The 20878-nt window shown below is 34.0% G+C and overlaps 4 protein-coding genes across 9 annotated transcripts; 1 reads left to right on the forward strand and 3 right to left on the reverse strand.

The window, feature by feature from the left end:
* Nucleotides 1-3703: 3703 nt before the first annotated feature.
* Nucleotides 3704-5239, reverse strand: LOC120161954 (dormancy-associated protein homolog 3-like). 5 transcript variants are annotated; one of them, XM_039172155.1, is made up of 3 exons: nt 5064-5239; nt 4664-4809; nt 3704-4054 (listed from the first exon to the last, which is right to left on the reverse strand). In XM_039172155.1, exons 1-3 carry the CDS (start codon nt 5176-5178, stop codon nt 3944-3946), a joined length of 372 nt encoding a protein of 123 aa, XP_039028086.1. In that variant the 5' UTR covers nt 5179-5239; the 3' UTR covers nt 3704-3943. The 5 variants fall into 5 exon arrangements, with proteins under 5 accessions (XP_039028086.1, XP_039028085.1, XP_039028084.1 ...); XM_039172154.1 differs by having other exon boundaries at nt 3704-4057; XM_039172153.1 differs by having other exon boundaries at nt 3745-4054; nt 4648-4809.
* Nucleotides 5240-6709: 1470 nt separating this feature from the next.
* On the reverse strand, nt 6710-11091 carry LOC120161956. The gene is made up of 3 exons (XM_039172157.1): nt 10902-11091; nt 10712-10802; nt 6710-6923 (listed from the first exon to the last, which is right to left on the reverse strand). Exons 1-3 carry the CDS (start codon nt 10969-10971, stop codon nt 6797-6799), a joined length of 288 nt encoding a protein of 95 aa, XP_039028088.1. The 5' UTR covers nt 10972-11091; the 3' UTR covers nt 6710-6796.
* A 662-nt stretch (nt 11092-11753) lies between these two features.
* Nucleotides 11754-15826, reverse strand: LOC120161953 (E3 ubiquitin-protein ligase RFI2-like). Of its 2 annotated transcripts, XM_039172151.1 has the most exons (7): nt 15338-15826; nt 14533-14702; nt 14022-14077; nt 13279-13304; nt 12818-13199; nt 12250-12475; nt 11754-12126 (listed from the first exon to the last, which is right to left on the reverse strand). In XM_039172151.1, the coding sequence occupies exons 1-7, from the start codon at nt 15540-15542 to the stop codon at nt 12013-12015; spliced, it is 1179 nt and encodes a 392-aa protein (XP_039028082.1). In that variant the 5' UTR covers nt 15543-15826; the 3' UTR covers nt 11754-12012. The 2 variants fall into 2 exon arrangements, with proteins under 2 accessions (XP_039028082.1, XP_039028081.1); XM_039172150.1 differs by having other exon boundaries at nt 11754-12475; nt 15338-15823.
* Nucleotides 15827-18369: 2543 nt separating this feature from the next.
* LOC120161589 (40S ribosomal protein S21-like) lies at nt 18370-19473 on the forward strand. The gene is made up of 4 exons (XM_039171809.1): nt 18370-18487; nt 18797-18894; nt 18975-19107; nt 19319-19473. The coding sequence occupies exons 2-4, from the start codon at nt 18845-18847 to the stop codon at nt 19382-19384; spliced, it is 249 nt and encodes an 82-aa protein (XP_039027740.1). The 5' UTR covers nt 18370-18487; nt 18797-18844; the 3' UTR covers nt 19385-19473.
* The last annotated feature ends 1405 nt before the right edge of the window (nt 19474-20878 follow it).

Genomic DNA, 20878 nt, shown 5'->3' on the forward strand with positions numbered 1-20878 from the left:
AATTACAGTAGAAATTTTCATTGAGGATTAACTTTTTACTTTTCTAGTTGAAGTGTTGGTTGTTTGATACCTCATGGCTGCAACTTTCTTGTTTGCACTTTGCTTTTAATCTTCGCCAAGTGAGAACATCTTTGGTGATCAGCATTTAGCTAATTTCCTCCTCACCTTTTTCTTTGTTGATAAGAGATTCTTGTCTCTTGTTTTTGGCTAGGTCTATATTGTTTGTAACAGCTTTCTTCCGAGAAGATATTTACATTTATTATAAGGTCTATATTGTTTTTTTTCTTTCAGGCCTTATATACATCCATGGATAAATACCTTCATGGTTTGTGAGCCCTTGCTTTATTGTATTGATAATATAATATTTTCCATGAAATACCCCACTGTAAATATTTCCTAATTTTCCTTATAATTTATTATTGAAGCCTATAAAAGCTTGACATGAATTACTTATCATTTCTGATTTTCATTTGAACACTTATTTTGAATGCAGTGTTAGAATCAGAAATGTTTTGTCATCTAGTCTTCTATATTAATGGTTCTTTTTTTTTTCCTATAATGAGCCTTTTTGCGGTGTTTGTATCAAAAAACGCCACTATAGATATGATCTTTTGCGGAGTTTGTTTCAAAAAATACCGCTATAGATCTGACATTTTGCGTTGTTTGTTCCAAAAATGCCGCTATAAATCTGACCTTTTGCGATATTTATTCCAAAAACGTCGTTATAGATATTGACTTTTTACGGCGTTTATTCCAAAAACGCCACTATAGATATCGATCTTTTGCGGCGTTTGTTCCAAAAACGCCGCTATGATCTTGACCTATTGTGGCGTTTTTTGTTCTCAAACGCCGCTAACTTTAGCGGCATTGGTATGATCGGCGCTTCTTGTGGTGTTTTTAGCGGCGCTTAAAAACGCCGCTATAGGACTAAAAAACCGCTGCTAAAAGTATGTTTTGTTGTAGTGATTTTGACAGAAACTGACATCGATTTGAACTAAAATTAACCCAACCTGAACTCAAATTGAATATGATGTCAAATCAATTTGAAAATAACCCGAACTGATTTGACTTGAATCTGACCTAATCCGAGTCAAACCATTAAATTGACCTAACTCAACCTATATCCGATTTGACCTGACTTGACAAAATCTGACTGAAACTTGAACGATTACTTGATTTTACAACCTTAGGTGGGGATTTTATTTTCCTACTTTTCTTTCATAAATTTTGTAATTAAATTAAGTAATATATTACTTTTGTATACAAAACTTTGGATAATTTATATCGTTAATTATTAAACTTGTGTATGTTTTTCATTATTAAAGTTTAAAATTATTTTAATTGTAGTTTTGAATTTTAGCGTGAGATTCAATTAGAATACTATTTTATTAAATCGTTAATCGTGAAATAATTTAATTGAAGAAAAGTTTAATTTGCATATCGAAATGACCATCCAGATCAATTGGTAGAGCACAAGGTTCTTAACCTTGAGGTTGTAGGATAGAGTCCCATGGAGGGCATTTTATAATTTGGAGGTCTCCTACGGAAACTACTCTTAACCTAGTGTTGGGGGTAGCCTATTATCTTACCTCCCCTTTATCCCATTACATATGGGAACAAGGGACATCCATTTTTTTTTAATTTGCATATCGATTTTTACTATAGAACCTTAAAACGTTTCAATTTTAGATACTGAATTATATTTAACGTGTTAATTTGGTCATGTAAAAATTTGTTAACTTTTTCGGTTGTTGTTATCGGTTAAGGTTAATCATTAATTGACATTATTTAAATAATTTAATTAAAAAACAATTAACTAATTAAAATTCTCTTACAACTCTTGTATTTGGTGGCATTAGGCCCTATAGACTTTAGTTGTATTAATCTTCGGATTTATATAGATTCAACCGTTAACGAACGATTAATTTGGTGTACCCCTTTGTCTAATTATCATTTTAATAAGTGATTTTTTATATATAATCATTCGTGTTTTATCTATTGATTGATTAAATTGGATCGAGTATTACATATGTTCATTATGTGTTAATCATCCTAACTCAATTTAGTATATCTAAACGTTAATATTTGAATTCAGGACTTTCTTAGATAATTTAGTGTATTATCCTACTAAATCAATTCGTTATAAGTTAATAAGTGATTTTTTTAAAGATATCCATTTGTTTTAAAAATATATATTTATTTTATTTTTAAATACCACCCATGTGGGAGTAAGTGAAATGGAAGACTTTTCTCCACTTCCAATCAGGATCCAATATTCATGTATTTTATCTGCAAATCCATTTGCCTATCCAGGAGTTGTTTTCTATTCCTGTCTTTTTGAACCTGAATCCCCATGAAAATGCTTAGTTTAGTCACCATATTTGGGTTGCTAGGTAATACAAAACAACTGTTTTTGAAAATGAATGAATTATTGGGGATTAAAATGAAAACAAATTAAATAATTCTCTTCTAAAAAGAAGAAACACACACACATGTGGTATGTGTTGTAAATATGTTTTGACCCGTGTTAACATTAGTATTATTATTAACACAATTAGGTTGGGCGATAATGATACTATTTTTTTAAAAAAAATTGATGTTAATTTTTAAGTGTTTAAATATAATCTTTCACATGTACTTATTAAGTGATTAAAAACAAAACTTACATATGTATGTTTTTGTTATCATGATGTTTCTTTGCTTGTGCTAACACTTATTTTTTATATGTATTATCTATGTTTTTTATATAAAATTTCTATACTATATATATATATGCATTCTTCAAACTCTTTCAATATCAAATAGGATAAAACACATATGATTCGTAATTTCCAGAAATCACGAGTGACTATACATTTTTCAAAAGTATATTTTGGCATACACGTATTTACTTATGTGAAATAAAAAAATATTATTTTAATAAATAATAAATTATAAGATATTTAATCTTAAGAGATTATAAATTAACCCAATGAAATATGAGTAAGCCATATCAGGGCCCGTTGAGCTAAAATTGACTATATTTTTAATCCTAAGATCGAAGCTATCCCAAACTCAATACCCTGTGTCCACTCTAACTATTAGATTACAAATTACAGATACTGCTGTCGATTGTTGAAGGAAGCAGTTGCAAAATTTCCCTGCTTGTCTTGTTGTCTTCTTTGTTTTCAACTACATTTTCTATTAAAAAAATAGCTATCCAGACACAGAACTATGGAAACAATATTTTCTTCACCAACTTTTCCCTTATATTTTCTTGCCATTTCACTATCTTTTATCCCAAAAACAATCTGCCGTGAGAACGATAAGCCAACAGCCAATGAAGTTGTGAAAGATTTCAATTTTCCCATTGGTCTTCTCCCAGAAGGTGTTGTTGGCTATAATCTGGACAATTTCATCGGGGAAGTTGTAAGCTTTCTTGAATGATAGTTTGTAGTTTCTCTCTTGAAGGGTCTTACCAGTTGAAATATAAGAATTACCATCAAAGGGTACATATCAAAGGGCAAACTTGCAAGGTGTTAAAGTGAAGGTTTTTTTTCATATGGGCTAATATTGTTGAAATCTTTTAAGGAAAGGAGATGATCTTGAATTCATCTGTAGGGTTTGCTGCTGCTTGTTTTCCCCTTCATAATTTTGAAGAGCGTCCTCAATGTGGGTGTGGATTGAATTGCAATAATGAGTAACTGAAAAAGAGTCTTTCCCCTTTTCCAAAACCGACACCGAAAATTTATTTACAAGAAGAGAGGAAAAGAAAGAAAACCTTACATTACCATCTCTACATAGTTTACAGCTCTTTTGCGCCGTCGAAACCTTATAAGTATGCATTGCATTGCAGAACAAAGCAGCAAACTCTAATTGACATTACATTATAAGCTTAAGCTGTGAAGACGTCGTAGGTAAGCAAACATCGGTTTGACGTAGAATAAAAGATCACCGGAGAGGCTCACATCTCACACGTCATAAGGAGGAGGAGCGCTCCGAGGTCCAACCTCGCTCCCTGCCTTCTCGTATGCATCCGTTGTTGACCTTCTCCGGAACCGAAATGGCTCTCTGCCTCCTACACAATGCGCTGAATATCAATAGGGCAAGGACATTCAAAGGACCAAAAACATTTAACAATTGTACAACAATGACATCTATCATCAAACAAATGAAGCAAAGTTAGTTGACATAAATTTCCTACATAAAATAAAACCTTGGTGTAATGTTTAGTTTTGATTTTTAGCGTCAAAATATGTAGATTGTTGTGACATTATACCCCACAAAATTATAAAAGTTCTTTAACATACTAAACGGACCAAACTGGGGCAGATATACTTCCCATAAAACTTTATTCTTTTGCATGCATTATTGTACGTCAACGAGGGCTTTATTGTCATTTCCAAACACTAGGACAAAATACACGCTAGCATCCACCAAACGTTGAATTTATCTATGTCCGTTTGAGGAAAACATAAAAAGTTATCAAATGACATAACTACCCTCCTAAAGCGCGCTAATAAGATTACACAAATTAAGTTGCCCGATTTACCCTTCGAATCCTCGATATTCTACTTTCCCAGGGAGCACAAATCTGGGGTTTACGAAACAAATCAGGGACAAATTCGACAATCACAGAGGAAAAGTTTTTGTATACATATATATTACCAGAAAAAGGAGATACCGGAGGAGTCGATTCGGCCGGCGAAACCGGAGGTGATCCGCTCTGGTAACGCGGCGATTTTACGATCATGATCGTACGTGTCACTTTCGTCGTTTCCTCCGACGTCGTTTCATCACTGAACGATCTCATACTCCCGCCATCGGGTTCTGATCATTTACATCGTCGAACCAAATTAAAGAAAATAACACAAGTTAAAAGATAATAAAAATCTCAAACTACTGACTGAAAAATAATAAAGTTCGAGTTTCGTAACGATTTTTCTTTATTGGTAGCTGCTCGACAGTTCAATTCAACGCTTTTCAATCACTTTTGGTGACGATTTTCATTGCTTTTACTGATATATATATATATATTGCCATTCCGATGATTGGCTAAAGTGGAGTGGCCTAACTAAGCGTACCCTTGGAGGAGTTAGGCCGGAGAGGGAAAGAGGAGTGCTTTCGGAGCTTGCCGAGACCGTTTTCCGGTCGGGGACCCGCAACCGTGTCGTCCCACAACTGGTCAAGTAGCCCCATAGATCAGAAGATGGACAGGAGGTCGGGTTTCTTAAGATCTTTTGTTGTTTAAAATGGAACTTGATAGTCGGAATGGTAAGGAGACTCAATGGGAGATATTTAACGACGAAATGAGGGGAGTTAAAAGTCGAACAAGTTAGGATAAACATAGACCGTTGATCTGGATCTGAGAAAAAGTGATGACGTGGCAAATGAAAGGAAGGCACGTGGTTGCAGATAAGATCGGGTGGGAGTCCAACAAATGGATCTCTGTTTAGTTCATTTTGTTTAGAAATATGATAAAGTTAATAAGAGCCCAATTAATTATGTTTAAATTATTGTTTTATTTATTGAAATTTTAAGATTTTAAAATAATAATTCTTAAATTTTATTAAATTATTTTAAAATAATCATTAAATTTATTAAATTTTACACTCAATTATAATACTATAATAACTATTTTAAAGTAATTTGATAAATTTAATAATTATTTTATAATTTTTAAAATCACATTTAAAAAATAATTATTTAAATATAATTTAATGATCTCTAAAAATATTTTATGCCAAGAAATATGGAAAAGTGTAAAAATATTATCAGAATAATATTTAATATCTTTAATTAAATTTTAACCGGAGAGTATGACTATTATTAATGGCAGTATTCACCCCATAATTATAAAAAAATCGTTAAATATAATATCTTTAATTATTAAATATTACACTGATTATGTAACAGATTACATCTCGCAAATTTCTCTTAAAAATAATCTCTTAGTAATTACGTTATAGTCAAACAATAATGGTTTTTTAATAAAACCTAACGAGATATCAATAAATTTTATTGACGAAAATTAAAGAAATCATTTATTTTAAGTTTTGATTTATCTTTATCCACTTATTTTAGAGTAGGCCACATCAGTGTCACGTGACTAGGTCATCCTTTATCAAGTTCAAAGCCAAAAAATCCAAAATACCCTCATCTTTATCCATTCGGATTACTGTTGGAAGAAATTAGGAGAAAATAGCTTAGGGTTAGGTCATTAGCCGCCTTTGCACTTTCGAGGCAATACTATAAATAATATTGGTAATTATTAACCCCTCTTATATCATTATTTATGTTTTTGCTTAAGTAGTAAGGTGTTTAACGATGAATAAATTATGCTAGTTCAATATGATTTTAAAAACTTAATTTTAATCCATTTATTCCACTTGTCTTTGTCCAAAAGATACAAGTCAAATTCTTTTCCTAACCACAAACACCCAAAAGCTTTACTCAAAAACATGTCTTCCTTCAAATTCAATTCAAATGGTTTTACATTACTTGTTAAAATCACATTTTGGTTTCATTAAACTGCAATAATTTTCATTCACCAACACATGAATGATCAATCACATAAGATGGTGATGATTTACCAAGTGGCTAAAAGTTCACTCAATCAATTTGATGATCAATGTTCAATACAAATTGGAATTAGTCATCCTTCAATCGATGGAAAAACACTTGGTTTTCCATATATTGCTCGGATAAAAACTTAATCTCAATCCATTTGCAAGCCTCACATGCATGCTTTATGTATATAAGGTAAATAGCTGAAAAGAATGTGATGAGAAATGAGGCAAAATTAATCAAGAGTCATCTAATCTTTATGCGAGTATGGAAGATATTTCCCGTATGGATCGGCTTTTGGCCTGTTCCTGTGATCATAGTATTCAACTACCGCAGCACCAGCTAATGCAGCCAATGTAAGGGCCTGTGCATGCAACCTGAACGGGAAGGCATATGGCAATGAGTTACCGATGAGGCACGGTGAGTAAAGAAAGGTGTAGACATCAAAAGCTATCAGAAGCTGAGGAAGACAAAAAGAAAGTCCAGCTCGAACAAAAAGGATTATACAAATATTAAGTATTGTGATACACACAAATCAAATAAGCCCCTAAAAGAAGTCGTCATAATATGCAACATGATGATGCAAAAGAAGAGTAGAGCATTGTTTAAAGAGGAATCGATATTTCGTGTATAAAATGGCAGCACTACTAAGTCTGTAAACCCTTCGACCATTATTGTCCTCTATTAGGCTAAGATAAACATTGATTTCTGCAATAAATACAAAACAAATGTGCCCCTAAAAAAGCTACTTAAAGATCAGACGTCACGTTACTTCCGCTATTAGCACGTACGGACCAAACTGAACTCACATCGCATCAAGGCTAAGAGGGGATAGACAATTCCTTGGGTGACCAGGGGGCTCCCGATAAGATAAGCAACATGAAAATGGAAAAGAAGAGCAAAGCACGGTTTAAAGAGGTAACAATTTTGCACAAGTTAAGGACATAACTACTATTTTGTAAACCCTTGAAAACCCCCTAGGGCCTCCCCCCATTTTTTACATCTTTTAGGCGTAAAAGACTATGCATGTAACCTCAAAGCAAACTTGCAGAATAAAACAGAAACTATCACACAAAGCTCAAGCAAAATAACATGCCGCATTAATTTTTTAGTTGCATGTGTAAAAACACAGAACTTCTACTTTGTAAATTTTTGAAGAATAAGCATGTACCCTTCAAGCAAATTTGAAGAATAAAACAGATGAAATGGCAAAAAGTTGAAGCTAAACACGTCACGGTAGTTTCAGCATAACTAAGAAAAGTACACTCATAAAAAACCAAGGAAAATCATTCCAATCGTTCAAATTCATTTATTGTACGTAAAAAATGGATTCCTGATAGTCCTTACAGTTCAATTAATCAAATATGCTGCAACAATCCTAACCAGATTACCATAGCTCTAATAAAAATGTTGGGAGACATTTTTTAGGCTTCCATAGTTTTTCGAAGGAGTGAGAGAAGCTCCTGCTTCTCTCTAGTTTTTTAGGCGTTTTTTTACAGCTCTTTCTTTGATCCCTCTTTTTGTCTTATGATGGCAAGTAAGGTGACTAGTTCTGCTGGGAAAAATTTTTTTACGGTGATCATTTTCAACATTCCAGAGCGTCTTCATCATAAAGGGCTTTGGTTGTTATTCGATAAACATGGAGAGGTGGTCGATTCTTTCATCCCTAACAAAAGAAGCAAGGGAGGAAGTAGGTTTGGCTTTGTTCGTTTCACCAGATTGGAGGACGCAAGGAAGGCTATCAACTGTGTTGACAGATCTAGGATTCGCGGTAATGAAGTTAGAGTTTCTTTGGCCAGATTTCAACCCCGGGAAGCTTTTTGGAGAAAGAAGTTTTCGGGTTTAAAACCAGCCGAGATCAAAAGTAAAAGGGAGGATGTTGGGCATTTAGAGGCTCCCATTGTGGGTTCTGTTGACGAGGACAAACTGCTAACTTGCAGAGGCAGCTTGGTAGGGTGGTGCAGAAATTTTTTAAAGATGAATGAGTTGGCTACCATAATGCATAAGGAAGGCATTTTAGGCCCGAAAATCATGAGGCTAAGCGGGTTAGCAGTTCTAATCATTTTTGAAGATGATGAGAGTAGGGATTTCACGCTGAATAATCAGATGGGGGCATTGAATAAATGTTTTGGCAAAGTAGAAGTGTGGTCGGAAAACTTTCATTGCAGCATCCGTCGGGCGTGGCTTTCGTGCAAAGGGATCCCACCGTTTTTGTGGAATCCCTCCACCTTCAGAAGCATTGCAGACAAATGGGGAGAACTTATCTCCATTGACGAAGGATCTGTGAATCCAGGTTCTTTTGAAAGGGCTTTGTTTCAAATTATTACAAACCGTCAAACACGTGTGGAAGAATCCGTTGTTTTGAAAGCCGTGGACTTGTTATTTACAGTTTGTTTTTCTGAGTTTGAGCCTTGTTTCAGTCCCGATTCAGTCTGGGCAGACTCGTTCTTGATGGATGAGGCAGTTGCCTCCCCGTTATCTTTGGTGGGGTGTTGTATGGGGGAAAGAGTTAGTGGCTGCTTCTCGTCGGGTGGGGAAGTAGTGGAAAGGAACATAGGGGAGGATTTTATTATGGGCTTAAGGAATTATGCTGCTGGTTTGGGGATTATTCCATCGGAATTCGAGGATGTGGTGGAGCACGAGAATGTGCTGGATCAAGGGGCTAGAGAGTCAGTTTTTGAAAGCAGCGAAAGTTGTATGTCTGCACGTGATAGAGAGAGAATATTGGATTTTTTTGATTCATCCAACTTGGATGGTCGGTTAAAGGCAAAGGTGATGAAGAACGTGATTAACATTATCAAGAGGCGTGCTATTAGTAGTTCCAAGGGTGTGGAGGCCCACCAGGATGGGGATGCCCAACAGGTTGGGGCGGTGGTTGACAGGCTGGATGGAAGAGATATATCGGGGTTAGCAGAGAAAGTTTTGGGTCCCCAATTAATGGCCTGATACAGCCAAATCAAGCAGCAGTAGAAGGTTCAATGTGTGGGAGATTTGTCTGTTCTGGGAGCCAGATTATGATTCCATTTTTCCAGCTTTGGAGCCAGAGTCTATAGTTTGGTTTTCTTCCCTCTTCGTGTGGATATAAGCTCCTGGATGTCTGTGTTTTATTTTGGATACTATGGTTTGAGTCAGCTGTCATTTTTTTGTCTCTTTTTTAGGTGTCTGTTTTCTGGTGCTCTCCGAGTCAAGAGTTAGACTTTTAGTTGGGTCAGTCCTTTAGAGGTTGTTGTGGTTGATATTAGGTTGAGCTACTGTTGCTGCTATGGGGGTGTTTTTTGGTTGTTTTATGGTGTTTTGTTTATGTATGGGGTCGATATCTGGATGTATTTTGGTGTCCTTATGTTCAATGAAATCTTAAGGCACTCTTTTCCTTCTTCCGCTGATTAAGGAGCTTCTCTTTAAGTTTCTCTAATCAAGAAGGAGGTTTTTAATGAGGCCTTCAATTCCTATAAAAAAAAAATGTTGGGAGACCCTAAAAAGTTCCCAAAACTCATTTTTGGTAAGTAATAAACCAAGATGTAGGAAGAAATGGCGAAGGGGGATTTAACAAATGCGAGAACCGGGGATCGAGCCCCATCCTTTCTGGAATCCAGCTCTTAAAGTAGGTGGATGAACCATTTTGGGATACTACTTTCCTCCTAACAAATTCATGTCTTGAAACCAGGATGGAACAAAAATCTAGTTCAGGCACCGAACGTAGCACTATCTGCATCACCTAGCACAGGTGGTTGATATATATATATATATGGCCGTGTAATCGAACCCAACAGCTAGAAAAACTAGTAATCAAGCCATTTATGACCAACACCAAGAGGAATAGAGACAGGGATGGACCAAAGGGGTGTTGGGATGCTACCACACCCCTACAAATTTCAAATTCTCTTATATTTTAGGTGTTTTTTTATATTTTTTATTGATTATCTAATTTCACCCCTAGCATTCTAATTTAACTTCTTAAGTTTGCACTCCTAGCATAAATTCCTAGCATAAATTCCTACATCGGTTATGAAGACAGAAGGCAAAATTTCTATCCCTCCTTTCAAGCTTCCAGAGGAAAATTATCATTCATTCGTAATACCTTTTTGCATGAATCGAACGAAATATATACGAATTCCAATAACCAAACAAAAACAAAATTAAATGGAAAACTGATAAAAGGATTTACCTAGCATGAATGATCTTGACGCTGGTTTTCATGTTAGGTCGAGACCAATTGTAAGCAATGGAACTCCCAATTCCGCTAAGCCACAAACAACCTCTCGTTTGAAAACAAACCATAAATAAAAAAAATTAAGCAAAAGAAACTCAAAAAAAATTCCAGTGAAAAAAGTGAAATAGAAAAAGAAAATAATTACCAACAGTTCTAAGCTTGTGATCAACAACCCATCCCCTTATGGATTCAAACTTGGTCTTTGATTCCGCCATTATTGTGTATAACTGAAAATATAAGCCTTTCCGAGAGAAACAGAAATAAAAGAGGGAAGCAAATTAGAAATATATTCTTGTACAATGAGAAAGGCAAAGCAAAATTGGCGACGGAGAGAAGTAAAAATGTGAGCCGTCGAAAATCTAGGAAGACAAAGTTGACTACTTTTCCTACGATATTGGACTGTACCACGTGATTTGTAAACTTTTCTTTTCGTCTGTTTTTTCTAATTTTCTAATAGGCTTAATTCAAATATTAAATTAAAATAAAGTAATAATAATAGATAAAATCCCTTCAAACTATTATAAAAAAATCTGATTTTATCATTCAACTTTTAAATTTTGTTTTCTAGGTCATCCAGTCATTATTTGTGTAGATCCCAATAAGGCCGGTTGGTTATGCTTTCATTGAGGTGAATTTTCGTATTTCATTTTTATGAGGCAAAGAAAGAAGAAATCAAGTTTCGGGTTATAGGCTTTGACTGTCGAGGTTTACCTTCTTCAGCCTCATGGCAAGACCTACAGGTGAGTTGTTTAACTATTCTTGCTTCTTCAGTTGGTTCAGTTAGTCAAATTATATAACAAGTGCATAAATAATAATATGACGAATGATAATATTTTAGTAGAATTCTTGAATTAAACTCCATCTGTGGTTTACAAAATGCATACAAGCATGTTTGTCATTTTATCATGTAAAATGGTTTTCCAAACGTTGAATATGTGAATTGAACATTAATATTCAAACCGTATGCAAGTCATAATGCAATAGCTGAATCCAATTATACTATCCAACATTCGGTTTTTTATTTTCAAATAATTGATAAGCCTCAAAACCAAAGCATAGGAGAGGAAGCCAAGTGCAGCACAAACACCATGCGGCTACCAAAATGATTGTTTTCGGAGCCACATCATAGTTTTCACCCATATATCCGTCTCTCAAACCATACATAAACATTTCGGTTTCATTCACAGTAGGGTAGTTTTTGCTTCACCCAATAAGGGTGTAAATGAGGAAAGATAAACTACGAAAGTTTTTTTTTTTCATTGCGTCCTCTCGGATCCGTGCCTCTGGCGGAAGCTGCTGGATCTTACACCGGGATCTGATGCACCGGCAGCAGATTGATGGAATGTGCTCCAACCGGATTCTCTGTCAACCTGGTTTAGTGAAAATGGAGGAAAGTGATCTCTTTCCCATGCATGGAACCGAGTTGGAGGATTTTCTGCTTCCTGAAAGTTACGGCCGGATGTGCCAGATGGAATGAAATAGAAGCCACCCACCTGGTCAGATGATGAGGCTGCTGGTCCAGCTTGGACATGACTTCTGTGATTGCTTGATCTTCGGGAGCCGGAAATAATGGGTGTCCGTATGCCTGGCGAAGTGCTAGGATGTTGTTGTTGATAATATGCCTGGAGAGCTTGAACTCTATCATGGGCCCGAGCATTGCTACCAGGGTAAGGAGGGATCAACGAGGGAGCAACCGAACTCCCTGCTCTTGCACCAGAACTGCAAAACACATCACTTGAATTGAAACAATTGGCAGATAAAACACCATCAATACAATGATATTTATATAACAAAGAATGGCCACATGTAACAAAATGTTCTCTTTCCTGAATGACAATTTAACTCTGAAAATGAAACAGCGGCCTAAAAATAACTTTATGTTTTGTCGGTGTGTATCATTACGGCACTTTTTAGGGGAGTTATTATTTCAAGGGAAGAGATTGTAGCCGTTTTCTTGGAAATGGTTGCGGAACAAAATGGTAAAGCTTCTACATATTTTCTATTTTCCATAAAGTAGAAAAACTCAATCGCATCCCAAATGTCAATTGTATTGAGGAATACCTGTGGCCGACAACAAATGGATGCATAAAAGATCCTGGTCTTGGCATATCGGAACTACTCCTGGTGGACCTTTGACTGATGGGCGGATTTGAAGGTAGATCAGAACTACCAACTCGACTGCTTGATGTGGAGAATGGAGGGGGATGATGCTCCCAACTGTGATAATGGAGATCCATGGCAGGAAAAGCATAAGACGTAGGCATCTCACTAGGCACTGATGGACCATTCCAGTGAGTGAAAGTAGGACTGTCTGAAATACTTCCACTGGAATTTGAGGATGAGGGATGAATAGTTGGCCCGAAGTAAGCTACATATGGACATGGATGACCAGCAGATGCTGAATGCTCGGCAAAGATGGCTTGCTGTCCCAGTAACTCGTGATCTGCATCCAGCATAACTTATAATCAGTATATTAGGCCAGAAAACCTTCACAAACTTGAAAAAACAAGGAAAAAACTTACATGAGGTTGATGAAAACTCTCCTACCCTAGGAGCAACAAAAAGAGGACTTGTTAAGGGAAGAACATAATTGAAACTAGAACAAGGCAAGAAGAACCGGGCAAGCAATACAGTAATAATTTGTGTAAAGAAATAAAAGGGAACGTTATACTAAAACAGCTTTTTTCAACTTAGAATAATAAGGATATTGTAACTTCCAACGGAATAAACAATGCAGTTATGCCATTATATTCTATACTCCTTTAATTTAAGCTCATGAAATACTTCCAGCCTAAAGATGACTCTGGTGAATAAACCCCTTAAAACATTGGTAAGTAATGTGGTGCATCTCATGTGGAAAGAATTTGCATTCGACAAAGAACCATGAAGATAAGTTTTTGCAGTTGGGTCGCATGACATTATTTTCTGACTTTAGATTGTTAAAACTGCTTCAGTTACATTCAAGCTGGTGTTACGTTTATTTTAGTAAGGTGAAAGACAGATCACAGATCGGCTACTTGTTTTAATTCCAATTCCATTTTGCCACCACAAATAATAAGCAGAGGATGAATATTCTCCAATTTGTAAATCAATATTAACTAAAAAGATACCAACTTTCCACCATACTCTCTCTCGCTCTCGCGGTTATTATCACAAAGATTCCATGCAAAAAATAAAAGATGGAAGATATTGATGTTAAAGAAGAGACAAAGGAAGGACACATTTCAGCACAGAAAATTTGAAGCAGCAAATTAATCACACTTACTCGAATGAAGGAAGTTGTGCTAAGCTTCCAAACGGACACCAGTGAACTCCAAACGACTACAAAAACAAAATAAAAAAGAAAAGCAAAATAAGTAAGCAGAAAATTAGATTTCAAATGGACTCATCGGTAAGTCTAAAATGAATGCACACTAAGAGCCAAAGAGGGCCCAAAGCAAATACTAACTTGGAGACAGGATTGTGTAGGTTTGCAAAACCATACATGGAAAGAGCAGCGCAACTTAAACCCTAATCTGTCAAATTCTCATTGGGGCATAAATTGTTGAACTTAAGAAACCCACAGAATCGACTGGCTCAACTTTAGCAAAAGAGATATGGTTCATTAACTATGAGCATCAAAACTCAAGTTTCACTCAATAGATAACCAATAAAATTGATGGTCCTTTAAATTGACATGGCGTGGGTGGAGGGTAAGGGATGAGTGATGAGATGGTTAAACCTACCAAGATGCAGAAAAGAAAAGAAATTCCAAATAAGGCGACATAAAACATTACCATTTCAGAGTAGCTTAGATCATAAAGGTCTTCATCATGTGTCAAATCATCCACAATAAATTCCGGATATGAACGGTTACCATTGGCATAAAGCCATTGACCTTTTTCGATTTTCCTACAATTAGGGCATTGCATTGCACCCTTTATGTTGAATGCTGAACCAATGCAATCTGGTCACAATCATTGCAAACAGTAATAATTTATTAGAACCTTTAAAACAGACTTAAAACGATCATTTTCTCACACTGTCTACTACTGACCACATCAACAAAAATAACATACAATATACTCTCAAATCCTTCAAATTCCGCAAATGTCTATGCCAGTAGTCATTTCCCTCATGCTGCAGCGCATCGAAATATTATAATATAACTGAGCAAATCCGAAGATCACATAAACTTTTGCTTCCAACCTGATTCTCAGACAAATAGTCTCTAAAAAAGGCAAAAACTAATTGCATTGAAAACTTCACTCCGATCATCTAATTAGATAGCAATTGACAGGAAAAACAGAAGGAGCAATTTATTGAAACATCAAAGCTGCATTAGATTGATTCTGGTTTAACTTATTCTTCAAGAAGCTAAATTTCATTTTCATTTTCACCGCCAGCTAATAAAATATCATAAGCAATAAAAAAGCTTAATCTTTATGATTTCCTCATTTGCATCATCAATCAAAACCAGAACTAAACACACCCTATAAATCAAATGAGCAAACTTGGAGCTCAGATCTTCCCATCCCAGTTTTTCTTTTAATGAAAATTCCTTGATAAAATCAGTTCCAAATCACGACAATTTTGACTTACCCAAATGAAATTGATGCCCACATTGAAGCTTAGCCCACGATCGATCTCCATTATCAGTCACCATTTCAAGGCAAATCGAGCATAAAACCGAACCGAAAGACTTCCCTCCATTTTCGCAATCAACACCATCGCTCCCATCAGCAGCACCACCACCACCACCTCCATCACCGTCGTCCACCACCCCACCTTTACTCCCTAATCCCATAATTAAAACAACTATAAACTTAAATTTAAAATTAACCCAACCCCGATATCTCAAAATCTAAATTCCTAAAATTCAAAAGAAAAAATTACACCGTTCAAATCAACCTCCTCCTCTTCCTCCCTTATAACGTACTCGACCTCAGATGCCAATCAGATACAATTGCAAAAAAAAAAAAAATACTTGTCGTCTTAAATTCGTTTCTGATTGACTAAACAGAAACGCAAAAATCAGATTTTTCAAAGAAATTTAGAAATGAAAATGAACTGGAAAACGAAAAATTTTCTTTTTATCTTTTGGATTTTTTTTTTGGGTAGGATTTTTTTCTAATGTTTTATATTCTGTCTTTTCTCTTTCAATTCATTTTTTTATCTGTGGGTGTGGATAGGATTTACAAAATAACTGCTGTCTGAACAGAAATCATCGAATGGCTTAGATTCTTTTTCAACGTTGTTTTCAACGGGTTGGATTGCTTTTCATTGACGTTGTTTTCATTGACATTAGTTACTGTAAATTTAATCTTATTTTATAATATTGTTATCGGTGGGCGAAATTGGGTTACCAAAGTTAGAATCAACTAATTTAAATTTAGTTGTATTTTATCAATAACTTTTATTATTTTATTTAAAAAATTTGGTGTTGCGTTTTTATACCGTAACAAAAAAATATGTAAGAATCCTAAAACGTATTATATGATTGTAGAACGACACTTCCTTTAATCACTTTTTTTTCAATATCTTTATTATTTTGTGTGATTTAATCATATGCTTTGTACAAAACACTGAAAACAGGAAGATATTCCTTCTTGTTTAAATTTTATTTTGTGTGGGAGAATTATATATCTCCATTACTTACATATCCAAAAGTAATTTAAATATAAATATTATTTGTATTTACATTTGTGGGGGCTCATATTTGATATTTTTATAAAATTTGGTTCCAACATTATTTCTCTATTTAAAAATATTGATCTATTTCTTAGTATATATAAAAGAAAAGCTGGATATGAATTGGAAAATATGCAACAAAACCTAACTGGCCATATGAGGGGAATATCCATAAACAATACAAAGTGAGAATGCTTCAAAATTAAAACTTTTAAAAAAAAATAGTCTCCATGTGGTGGCTAAAGGAAGCCAGCCATGTCCATGCCTTGCTTGCACGGCTTCCATGGGATCTGTCGGATTCCTCATCCATTATTGAACGCCATTCAAATTTCAACCCCAACATTGTAGAATCAGAAGCACATCGACCCTCATATTTTCTAAAGTCCATTGTTCGATCCTCAACGAGTATAATTTATTCGTCTCAGTTTTATACCAATAAGATAATGAGGTATATTGTCATCTGAATAGAAGGTGTTTTATTAAAAGATGACATGTGGACATACGCAAATAAAATTGAATTAAAAATTTAATGACTCCAATGTAAGTTTAAAAGTTTAGTGATCAAATTGCAAACACTTTAAAAGTTAGTGACTCTCAGCATAGTTTTCGCTTACATTAAATATGCAGTAAAATGCAAATTATCATTTGCCAACAAATAATCATTAATTCTATAATTTATTTCATGTTTGCTCGGTTGCTAAATATACAATTATGTAAAAGGATTTAATTCGCGTTTAATATAAAAATACAATTTGTAACTATAAAATTGAGTCGAATGTTAGATATTGCTATATTGGTAATAAAATTTTAAGATATTTAATTTAAATTAATTAATCAATAAATTATATATAAATTATTAAGAATGAAATAAAAGACGTCGAAGAAGATATTAACTAAACAAATAAAAGAAGAGAAAATAGTTTGAACTTAGATATGGGGGGCCCAGTCGAAGACAAGAGATGTCGGAATTTACGGCAAAAATAAAGCTGAAACTCTGTAAAAAGTTTATTTCGTCTCTAGAACAACTGCGGTTTCAAAGCCAAAGTAAAAAAGATATATGAACTCACATTTTAAGTGTTTCTTAAGTAAATAAGATATTATTTTATTGATTTTTTTATAATTAAAAATTAAAAATAATCATACAAATATTCATTAGGTTTTAAATTTATTATTTTTTATTAAAAAATTACCGACAGTTTGATCTGAAAGTTAACTTACTAATTGTAATATGATAAAAAATTATAATTAAATATAAAGGTTTTCACCATAATCAGTAATAAAATATATCAAATTTTAAAATCTTATAAATATATATAGTTATGCAAACATATTAACTCTAATTAAAAAAAATTATATCATACCATAGAAGAAACTTTTGCATTCCAATAAAATCAATGATGGACTTTGGTCTCGGGCCTACTAATTCAATAGTTTTACATTCACAATAAATTCATATTTTTTCTCGTAATTTATTTTCCACTAAAAAAAACTGCACCATAAGACACTTTAAATCAGACCAAAATTTAAATTATAAATTATAAAAAAGTATTTTTTTTATTGTACATACATTATATTATAATAAAATCAATTATATTTTATCAAACAGATTACACAAAAATTAAAACATTTGAAAATGAAAAGCAATTCTTTTGATAATAGTACAATAATATATCTTCTGAATATATATATACTAAAATTAATATAATCATATAGAATGCATTTTAATATTTAAATTAATTAAAATATTTATTTTTTGAATTCATTCTTAATTTAAATTATAAAAATTAAGCTAAATATAAAAATTTAGATTTAATTTTAAATGAAAAGGGCATGATTTGGGTTTGGACTTTCGGCCTTGCAAACAGTGGGTTCATATTGGGCTTAGTGGACCGAGCAGTATTTCAAGAACAAAACAGGCTCAGATTCGGAGTAAACACATAGATTTCTACTCACCAGTGGGCTAAATATGAAAATAAATTAGGGTTTTTTTTTTCTTCGCATATAAATTCAGCAAACAAATAGCTCTAAACCTCTTTTGCAGCAGCCTCTCTTTCTCATCTTGTACGCCTCCCTGCCTATCTGGATTTAACTTTCATGTTTTACAGTTCTAAATGTTGTTGTTCTCTGCTATTCTGATAAGCATGCATTTTCTATTTTCTCTTAAAATGTTAATACAAACATGATCGTAAACTTTTTCTTAAATAGCAATTGTTAAGCTTGGATTTAGGGTTCTCTCTAGAAATGTTTGTTACTCTTTCTGTTTTTCGAATTAGTAATTTATTTATTGGGTTTTGAAATGAAGTTGCTTTTTCTTTATTTTTCCTGTGCGTGTTATTTTTCGTTGATGAATATAAACTGGTGTTGAAATAGGTGATTTGAGTGTTTCGGGATTCTTGTTGGTTTAAGCAATTTGCAAAGATGCAGAATGAAGAGGGTCAAAACATGGATCTTTACATCCCCAGAAAATGGTGTTGATCCTGACGGTCACCTCTGTTTCATTTACATTGATTGTGTTGGAAGCTTATATGTATGTATGTTGTTGTTGCAGTTCGGCCACTAATAGGCTGATCACCTCGAAGGATCATGCCTCTGTTCAGATTAATGTTGGACACTTGGATGAGCTTGGCAGATACACCGGAACATTCTCCACTTTTGCACTTTGTGGCTTTGTTCGTGCCCAGGTCCGTGTTCGGTGTCTTTACTAGCCGATTAGTTGTTTTGGGCCGTTGCTTGGTCCGCATGTTTTATGCTTTTAAGTCGCGAATCTCAATTATTATTTTTTGCCATGTTTTATTGTTGGTATATGTGATGTTTTGGAAGTTCTTCGATATATTTACAAGATCATATGATGAAGTTGAGTTGTCTTAAGTATTAGTTTGTTCATGTTTGCAGGGTGATGCTGACAGTGCACTTGATAGGCTTTGGCAGAAGAAGAAAGCCGAAGTCCGTCAGCAGTAGTGGAACATGGGAGGGGAAAATGTTTTTGTCAATGACTATTAAATTCTAGTTTGTTTCTTTTAAGGATTATGTTGAACTTGGTTTGTGGATTTGTCAATGTTTACTACTTGGTTTAATTGCATTGAACCTAATACATCGTTGCCTTTCTGTTTCCTTGATATGCGTTTCGGCTTTGCATTACACAAGATTAAATCTTATACTCGGAGTTGGTGATAGTCGTGACATGATCTAAATGTCAAGGTTTGATGTTAGTATATGAAATCAGTGTAAAACAAGGATTAGTTCGTTTTGGTTTGCTTTCGGGAATTTTTAGAGTTACCCATGTTGATTTTCAGGTTTTGATAGGTGGGAAAGGGGATGGAACTAGTTGTATCATTTTGGGGGTTTAATGGGCGCGAAGCTGTGTTAAAATTATGCTTCAAAGGGTTTCTATGTTTAAAGGTTGACGAGTGAAATGGAATCATGCTTTCCAAGAGCTATAATGTTTCATGAAAACATTCCTTTTCTTTGAAAGGGTTCTCAAGACTAGTTTCATTTACCCATAAAAATGATTAAATGTCAAATTGGTAATCATTGTTTTTGATTATTTATTTAATTTGATATCTTTTATTTGTTATGAAGGTGAAGATGTGTTTTTAAAAACATATCAACCATATTTGAATGTGTGTATTTTTATTTATGTAATATTGGAAGATTAAAATAAAAAGAAAAATGTGTTTAGAGAAAAATTATAGGACCAAAGTCTTTAAAAAAAACAATGATGTATGTGTTGAAGAGATATGTTAGAACGAACATTGTCAGACGATACTTGCACGTTTAAAATTTTTATCTTCAACGAATTAATAAGGACTATTTTTAATATACTCCTCCAAAATTTGATTAAAGATAAACATATGTTAGTTGTTTGATCTAATTTGTGTATGTACTAATATTAACACGTATTTTTAACAATTATTACTCTTGTTTTTTCTTATCTTCGACAAAAATCATATATATATATTTCATTTTTACTTTCAATATTTGACAATTAAGTTTGATTGCAGTTTATTTAAAATTCACGAAAGAAATATTTTGTCAACAGCATCTTTCACATCATCTAATAAAATCTGTCATTTACTAATTGAACATATTAGGCAAGATAAAAGCACTGCTCCTGATAAATTCGAGCAAATTAGCCTCAAATCCATCAGAAACAGTCGCGGTTTAACAGTTGAAACTTATATTTTCACCCATCAAGTTACGTACTCTTATTGTACCCAAAAAATAGGTTAAATAAACTTGGGATCCACAGCCGTATGTAACCATAGAAATCGAAACAATTATCTATCATGCCTTGAGAAGATTACTAGTGGGACAGTTAAACTCAACTTTGTTTATACTCATAAACAGCTAGCTGATGTACTCGTCAAAACACTTCCAAGAACAACCTTTGATGAACTTACTCCAAGCCGGGACTCTACAATGTATACTCACCAACTTGAGGGGGAGTGTAGA

Source organism: Hibiscus syriacus, unplaced genomic scaffold (genome assembly GCF_006381635.1).
Source record: "Hibiscus syriacus cultivar Baekdansim isolate YM2019G1 unplaced genomic scaffold, ASM638163v2 tig00111402_pilon, whole genome shotgun sequence".
In the NCBI taxonomy this organism is placed as follows: domain Eukaryota; kingdom Viridiplantae; phylum Streptophyta; class Magnoliopsida; order Malvales; family Malvaceae; genus Hibiscus; species Hibiscus syriacus.